The sequence below is a fragment of the Sitodiplosis mosellana genome, unplaced genomic scaffold, assembly GCF_009176505.1.
Source record: "Sitodiplosis mosellana isolate CC-2019 unplaced genomic scaffold, AAFC_SMos_1.0 Smas_scaffold_6150, whole genome shotgun sequence".
In the NCBI taxonomy this organism is placed as follows: Eukaryota; Metazoa; Arthropoda; class Insecta; order Diptera; family Cecidomyiidae; genus Sitodiplosis; species Sitodiplosis mosellana.
In genome coordinates, this window is record NW_022601391.1 from 1,135,668 (window position 1) to 1,144,551 (window position 8,884).

The 8,884-nt window shown below is 36.3% G+C and overlaps 1 protein-coding gene across 4 annotated transcripts in view; it reads left to right on the plus strand.

Moving 5' to 3' along the window:
* Positions 1-391: 391 nt before the first annotated feature.
* Positions 392-8,884, plus strand: part of LOC129574023 (zwei Ig domain protein zig-8) — a 135,373-nt gene continuing 126,880 nt past the window's right edge. The window contains exons 1-3 of one of the 4 annotated variants that reach the window (XM_055455303.1): positions 413-1,531; positions 1,614-1,684; positions 3,718-4,793. In XM_055455303.1, the coding sequence (XP_055311278.1) occupies positions 4,727-4,793 (67 nt within the window). In that variant the 5' untranslated portion in view covers positions 413-1,531; positions 1,614-1,684; positions 3,718-4,726. Of the gene's footprint in view, positions 1,685-3,717; positions 4,794-8,884 lie in introns of all 4 variants that reach the window. The other 3 variants (XM_055455302.1, XM_055455304.1, XM_055455301.1) reach the window with 3 other exon arrangements.

Below are 8,884 nucleotides of genomic sequence, written 5' to 3' on the forward strand. Positions count from 1 at the left end.
ATTCGATTTCTTCTGCCATACTACCCGACATTTCTGCAAACTTGTGTGAATGCTTCTCGAACCCAATTGAAGAATAATACAGAATTCACCTACTGAAATCGACAAGCGAACCAAGCAAATGCAGCAAAAGAAAAATACAAGGAGCCACTTGGTGTATCAACTGTATGCTGTAAGCGCGCCTATGAAGACGTAGTTTGTGCTATTATCAGCACAGCAGACACACGCTACAGACGAGACATGGAGCGAGCGAGACAGTGTGTGAGCAGTAAGCAGTAAGCAGTGAGCAGTGTGCTCTTTGAACGCTGTGTGCTGTGTCTGCTGAACTGTAAATGTGGTGGTGCAAGCATGAGCCACGATGGATGAATGTATACAAATGCTTCTCATAGAATTCAGTTTATCGCGATCCTTTCAAGCGAAAACATCATACACATTTTGCTTTGCGCCCCGAAAAGCGACTGATGAAACAGCGAATCGAAAGTGAAAATTGTGTTTGTACAGTTGAGTGCTTCAATCAGTTACCGAATCAAGCGACCGACAATTAAACAAAAATCGGAATCAAACATTTCCGCTCTCTTATAATTTTTCAAACACGGAAAACTAACTGAAAAAAATTCTAAATCCAATTCTCATCAAACTGATACACTGATAGTGGTGGATGGTTGATATGAATCGTCGAGTGTGAAGTGCGAAGCGCGTGTGTCATCGTGAACTGATTCCGCAATTTAAAAAAAACGATTTAACGGTTCTTTCCTCATTTCGAAAAACGGCCACGTTTGCGAAATCAGTCGCAGCAAAAAAACAAAATTCGGTGGTTTTATTCACTTCTTCGGTGTGATGCGATGTGAGCGTGAATGACTCCGAAATAATCATTTGAAAATTAGAACTTGCTAGAGGGAATAAGCACTTGGCCCACAAAAATAATGAGACAATTTCCACGCTTTCATATTGCATCGACACTCATTGGGATATATGCATTCTTCTGGCGGTTGCATCGTGAGCGAGTTTATATGTGTGTTTGTGTTATGTGTAGTTGTGGTGCGGCTCAACACAACAACGTTCGAATGAATTAATTTGAATATTTCCCATAATGTGCAATAAACAAAAGCCATACGTGGCGTAAAAACCTCCAAAATATACACTCAGATGCTCGGCTGAAATTATTGTTATATTCAAGCAACCAATGAAACTGAACTGAGTTGGTGAAAAACTGAGAACTGAAAACGGGTGCCGAGAAATTGTGAATGTTGAAATAAAAAGAAAGGAAAACAGGCGAAAATACACGAACCAAGGAAAACCAAAACGATAAAAACAAAATATGATGAGCACGAAACGAGGATCGAAAATGGTTTCGATGAATATAAAGTGAAAGAGAAAGATTGTTAGCGACCACCAATTTGTGCAAACTATGCATTCGTTAAGAATGAACTAAAAATAGAACGGAAAAATTAGGATCGGACAAACGAAAATAGCATCAGCAGCAAAATAATTTTCCGTGTGTTCCGTAAATAAGGAATGTTTTAAACTCAAACTGGTTCGTTTTGTTACATTCCATTCTTTACTTTTTCTTCTTGTAATTCGTGGTATATCCGATCATTTTGCAAATTTTTGCACAGTTCTTCATTCTCTCGGCTGAATTTCCGCTTTTATGAGCAACTATCCGAGTTGGACTATGAAAATCCACTTCGTACGTAACTAAATATTGTAATACATTCTTATTTTGTTTGCTATTGCATGATTTTTGTTAACTTGTGTGTAATTATCACCTGCAATGTGACCTACAAAAACATACTGATTACATTATTATTGCCCCCGTGTACTTCGAGTCGGAATGGCGAGGGAAATTTTTAAGTTTCTCATTATTTCAAATAGGATTTTGAAGAAATAGTCGAGTGTCAGACCAATTCGGTTGCGGTTGATTCGAAAAGGAAGAAGAAAAACCTCACACCTAAGCTTTGTGTGCAGTTTTATTTTTCATGAACTCTTTTTTAACGTTAATTTTTTTGTTATTCCAAATGGAAAACGTCGTTTCAAAAATCGCCCAAAAAATGATAAAACTGTCCGATTTTTTTAAAAAATAAAATCGTACAAAAAATCCCAAAACTTCCGGTCCATTTTCCGAATTTTTTGGGAGATTCTGTGAAAAAAAAATGTGAGACGGTTTTATCATTTTCCATTAGAAATAACAATAAAATATAGTTAAGAAAGAGTGCACAAAGCTTGGGTGTCAGTTTTTTTCCTTCCTTTTCGAAACAACTGCAACCGAATTGTTCTGACACTCAACTATTTTTTTTTTTCAAAATCCTATTTGTAAATAATGAAAAACTTAAAAAAAATGTTGGACGAAATTCCTTCAAATTCATCAATTGAAAAATTTTATCATCAATACTACTGATATGCTGGGTGAAATTATTCTTAGCTCCTCACAAAATTGATATTAAAAAAATGTGTGAATTAAAAATCCAATTCTTCCCAAATATCTACAATGTTACGCATCACAATTAACAACTCTATGAAGCAACTTTACACTGATCAGAACAATTGGCGTATTTCCAGAGAGAGGAAAGATCCTATTCTCTCCCCCATTCGAAAATATTCCATTTAAATTAAATTTTCAACTTCAGTTTGCAGTACGAAAAGTTGAGCAGAAAATTTCGAGGAGCGCAAAAAAAGTGCTCCAATAATAGAGAGTTTCAAATATTAATGTGAAGTCAAAACTTCCATTTACTCTGACTCCTCGTTTACGTCCTCGTTTGCAAGCTTCATCGTCAAAATATTCATGCTCGCTGTCAAAGTTGAAGAGTCGACTATCAAATAATTAAATAGTTTTTCTTTTGTTGCTCTAACATACACTTATTAACTCAAAGAGTTTACATTTCTGCCTTTTTTTCCGCGTACAAAATGCAGTTATGCATAAAAAGCGTGTGTTCAACTGTAAAGTGTATCACTTTGTATCGTATCCCATTGTATGAATGATTTAAACGACAAACAAATGAAAAATTGAGTTGATACTCGTTTTGTTGCTTTTTGTCGGTAGTATTGTTTTTTCTGTTTCATGGAATTAAGACGAAAATAGAGTAATTTTTCGCTCGGGTGCTTTATTGTTTTCACTTGTTCCATGTTGCTATGCAATTTCATCAAATAACAGCGGAAAAAAATTGGTATAACGCCTTATGAAAGAAAAGGTTATTTAGTTTCAGTGGCGTACTTCCCAAAAGGGGACACACACACACACACACACTTCATCCCCAAATATTAACCGTAATTTTAATTTATTTATATTTCTGTTCGTAATAAACGTAATCAGATGCAATTTAATTTCCGCCAATTATTCAAAACTAAGTGAAGAATTGCTCGCCGTTCCACCAAAATGGATTTCAGATCCATTGAAAGACAGAAAAAATTCCAACTCATTGGTTATATAAATATTGTTGTCACTTAATTTCATAAATGGATTTTTTCCCTGTTATCGGATGAGGTGAATTCCGTTGATTGCCACACAAACAAATGTCGAGTAAATGGTTAAAGCATGTTGAAATGGATTGAGTGTTTGAGTAGTGAGACGGAGCGGATAGAGAGAAGGGAACAAGAGGGAAAAACTTCAATTGATGTGCTTTCATTTTCAGATCATTTATAGTGACGATATTCGTTCGATTCGATTTGTGTTACTAATTACAACTTCATTTTTCTTTATATTTCTTTTTCACGCATGCATTCCAGCCCGTACGGACACATTCATCGTAGGAATCATGATATTCGTGTTGACAGCAGAGCAACAACAAAACCAGCAACGGCAACAGTGCGCAACCTGAAACTAAGTATTGAACAGCCAACGCACACCCATATTAATTATATACAGAGTGAAAATACGTTCAACAACATAGAAGACTTTCTCTCTGGAACGCAACAGCGCGGAAAAAAAGGAAATTGATGCGATTGCGTGGGTCGCGTGGCTCACCCGTGGTTGATGTTGGTGATGTCAGTAGCAAAGTGCAGTGCTCAATATTGAAAACTAATCGTGTAATTATGATAATTGAAAAAACACAAACAATCACACTATTCAGATAACAATAACGTGGCTGTTAAAGTGTGGTAGCATTTTGAAAATGGCCATGTGATTTAAATGATTTGTTTTATCGGTTAAAAAAAAGGACATTGATCAATTTGCGTGCGTCTCAAGTATAAGTGAACAAAAACAAACTACAGCCTGTAATTCAAATTTAGAAATTGTGTTAAATCGAATGAAAATTCATTTGGATCGAAATAAATTGGACCGATTTTCATTTTGGAGCATTGATCGTTAAGTTATCGCGTGCATTTCTTTCCTGTTCATTCGTTCGTTCTGGGCCAATGTTGCCATTTCTCCGATTTTGAATAGCAAAAATCGAAAATTCAACTCAAAGGCAAACGAGCGCGTACCGCCGAATGCGAAATGATAATGATTTTGAACAAATGTTTACTCACGAATGACATGCACACCCACTTGATTGATACAAACATTCGATGTGAACGTGTACGAATAAGAGAACGCCGAACGAAGGATACAATTTCTAATTAAATTTTGCATTTCAATTCGGAACGAGAGCAACGCACGAGACGCGTACGGACACCAACAGAAGAAGGGGGAAAACATAGCGAACCGAGAAAAATCGTAAACATCTGTACAACAACAGACGAGAGAGCATCTACATCGATTCGATTTCGATATTGAACGATACAAAATACGAACATGTTCTATCGACTGCAGAGCTATTACTTTGGATTTATTTTAATTATTTTGCACACCAAAATCAAAGGTAAGTTTAATTTATTTATAGCTGGATCTGCTTCCACTTCGAATGTGTATTTTTATTTTGAGTGAGGTTCTTTTTCATCTTCCTTCTTTTTTTTTCTTTCTTTCCAAGTCGTTTCGATAAAACATTTCTTGAATTCGCATTTATTATTGATTTAGTTTGATGCCGTATTGACTGCGACTTGAAAACTGTCGACGAAATTTTATAATCAATTATATTAATACAAGTGAGAATTCTAAATGAGGTTCTGTTGATTTAAACATTACGATTTTTGTCCAAATATTTGTCTTTTTCCAGTTATTTCATTTAAGTTTCAGAGTTTGCCGTCGAACATGTTTGATATCAACATCTAGTGGTGATGTTCCATCTTTGAATTGAGCCGCATCTCTGGCTCTCTATCTCTCCCTGGAAAAATGAAAGCGAACGAGACAATCCAAATTGAAAATGAAAAATGAGTCAAATAAAAACGTTTCCAAGAAAACTAGTAACCAACTTATTTCACAAACTTAAACAATTAACATAGAGACATTGTGTGTGTGTGTGTGTGTGTGTCTAGGGGGTAGACACGATTAGTAAATTAGAATCTAATACAGTAAATTAGAGAATATTAGAAAATATTAGAAACTGAAATGTTTGATGACTTTGACATGGCAAATGCTATGCCAATGCAATTTTTATGAAGATTTTTGTTTTGTTTGATGAAACAAAACGGTAAACAATACCGTTATTTGTCAACAAGTCTGTCAATTTCAACGCATTACCACTGTGCATAGTACAGAGACGTAAAATGTTCGCCATTTAGTTTTACATTGCCAATGCATTTCGTTATGGAGATTTTTGTTTTGTTTATTTTTTGTTGTTTGTAAACAAATCTGCCAATCCTTTAATATTGCCTCTGTATTTTTCGTATGAACCATATACTAAGTACAGAGGCAATGCTAAAAGATAGGCAGATTTGTTTACAAAAAAAAAAAAAAACAAAACAAAAATCTCCATAAGGAAATGCATTGGCAATGTAAAACTAAATGGCGAACATTTTACGAGAATATTAGAAGATATTAGCACTTTCAAACGATTATTAGAAATATTAGAGAAAACTAAATGAAACTTGGGATATATTTCCAAAAATTAGACAGATTAGTGATATTAGACCAATATTAGAATCCGTGTCTACCCCCTAGGTGTGTGTGTGTGTTTGAAAAGCATTGCAAAATAAACCATTAATTTGGTTTTGCTGTCCTTGTCGTTCTTCATTCTCTCAAATGACTTCCCATGCTTATGGAAAGAATTCGAATGCTACACAGGCTCAAACTAATAACTGATACGATGAAACGAATAGAGCAAATAATAATACGACAAAACATTGGGAATGGGCGATCATTTACGTTCGAGATTTCGAGTGTGTGATACGTGAATAAAGCCGATTTAAATGGGGCGAAGAAAGGATCGAGATAGAAAATGAACATGTGCGACTGATTCGGTATGCAAAATCGATGACATTGTAATATTAGAGCGAGAGTGAGCATGAAGAATACCTATTTGCGTTTTCAATGCAAAGCTTTAAATGCCACAACTAAAATGGCTCAAGAATTGAAACAATTGATTTGAATTGCGGGCACATGAGCAATGCATTGCAAACGCCTGGAATTAGAGAATGGATCAGATCCATAGAACGAGTGGGAAAGAGCGATAGAGCGAGAGAGCGAGAGAGAGAGAGAGCGTGTTGAAGTAGAACGTCAAGTGAACCATATAAACACGACCATCAATACACGAAATGATGATGGTAACAATAATGTCTCTGTTGCCTTAGTCCTTTCTATTACACACCGTAAAATAATCACGAAATTATTTCGGATTGCCTTTCATATCCGAATCGACGATGACGGCATCAGCAGTAGCAACGGCACTAGCAGTCATTGCTGCCACACTGCATAAGCGTATTTATCTATTTGTGGAATGTGCGATGGAATGTGAATATATTTGGCATCGGTATTTTGAAAATTCCGGTATTTCGATATCACACATACAATATAATATGGTGAATTTTCCCCCGCCCTAAAAAGACATTACAACGAATGTCAGCGGCAGAGGCAAAGGCAAAGGCATAGACAAAGACACAACCAGAGACGGTTAAAGAGGGGATAAGGAAGACAACGGGAATCGATGAGCTCGAAAAATGCTCCTTGCATATTTGCGATTCATTTGGGATTGATTATTTCGATCGGATGTTATGAGATTGAATGAAAATATGTTCTACCACAGACGAATGCCCTGAAAAGTTCTTTTTTCCACAATTCTTCGATCGTCTCTCATAATTGGTCGCTTCAAAAATGCAACAACGAGCAAACCAACCGAATCTCCGTGTGGAGGCAAAAGCGTTCAGCAAAAAGTGACACACATAGACATTCACACAAACAAGAGCTTACGGAAAAGTATGCATGCCAGACATAATTCGATTCTTTATTTGATTTTTATGTCTGTGCATGCAGGGCCTATGCTATGAAATGTGCTTTTGCATTCACATATAAGCCCCCTCCCCCACCCCAAGCACACACACACACACTCAAATGTGGGAAGAGAGATTGTATGCAATAAGAGCAACGACATGTTCGATGAGCTGATGGCTCTTTTAAATGTATCCATATTGATGAATGGAAAACATGAAGAAAAATATAATGGAGTTTTCTATCCTCACCTATATATGCATTTCATAAGCGCACAACGACACCAAAGCGTCAGCAATATCATACAAATAGGTAGCATCCACTGCATGAGTCCATTGCGTACAGCAAAATCTGTTCGATTATTTTTCGTTTTTTCTCCTTATCCCCCTCTCTCGCTCTCTTCAATCCTCTTCAGTTCAATGCATAAAAAGGCATTTATTTGCGTGATACAGAGCAACTGCTGAGCAAAAACAACTTAAACCATATGCTCTGGAAAATTGTGTGAAGGTGAAATGTTCAAAGGAATTCTATCTCACTCTCGTTTATTCGTCTCGGTCTCATTCTCATACACATATACGTGTTTTGTGTGTATGTGCCTCTGTTGGTCTGACATCGACTACGGGCACATTTTGCCTACATTACTGTCTATTCCTTTGATTTTGCTCATTTTTATTCAATATATTACTCCTTGTTACCGGCACATAATGTCTATCTCTCACTGCTGGTAAGTTTACACGGAACAATTCAAAGCGGCGCACGCTGCACATATTCCATTGACTTGATTCGGCCTTATATGAAAGCGCACGTTTTCACACATGCATATCATCTCGCCACCATCCTTCACAATGGATTCGTTCAACGGAAGAGAAAATATGCAAAATAAAGCATTATTAGATTGCCTCTAAGAAGATCATAATATTTTCATTTCGAGCATGAGTCGAAAAGAAGTGAACGAAGAATGGAAAAAAGAGCGTAAACGAAAGGAAAAAAAGGCAAAAAGGAACGAAAAAAACAACAACAACAATTTTGAACATTCTGTCCCATTCGATTTGATAGTTTTGTGTCATAAGAAAAAGAACGAGCATCAGCCGACAAAAATGTGGTGATATTTATTTTTGATCACGGCTTTTGGAGGAATCGTTGCATACATCCAGTGAAATCAATAGAGTCTTATACACGAGGCGAGGAGAATATGTTTTGATATATTGTAAAATATGGCGTGAAAAATGACATGTAGGGATTTATAGGAATACGCGTTAAAAGACCTCCAGATATTGTTATAAAGTTATCTAATCAATTTAATCAGTACTTCGGAATGAAAATCCACTTCCTTGGCGGAAAAATGTGTTGCCTTTTTTGCAGCAAGTTCTTTTCGCTTTCATGCCCAATACATTGCGGCTGCTGCTTTTGCTGCTGTTGAAAACCGAATCAACAACCTACAGCGCTCAAAATTCAGAAACATTTACACAAATATCCTACTTTTTGTTGGTGGTTCTTTTTTTCGTAGTTTATAATAAAATTTGAATAAATTCTCCGTATGGAGCAACTTATCGTGGAAAATTGACATTGAAACGCATAAATATAAAATTGGTTTGAACATTCGCTCTCTCTCTCTCTCTCTCTCTCTCTCTCTCTCTCTCTCTCTCTCTC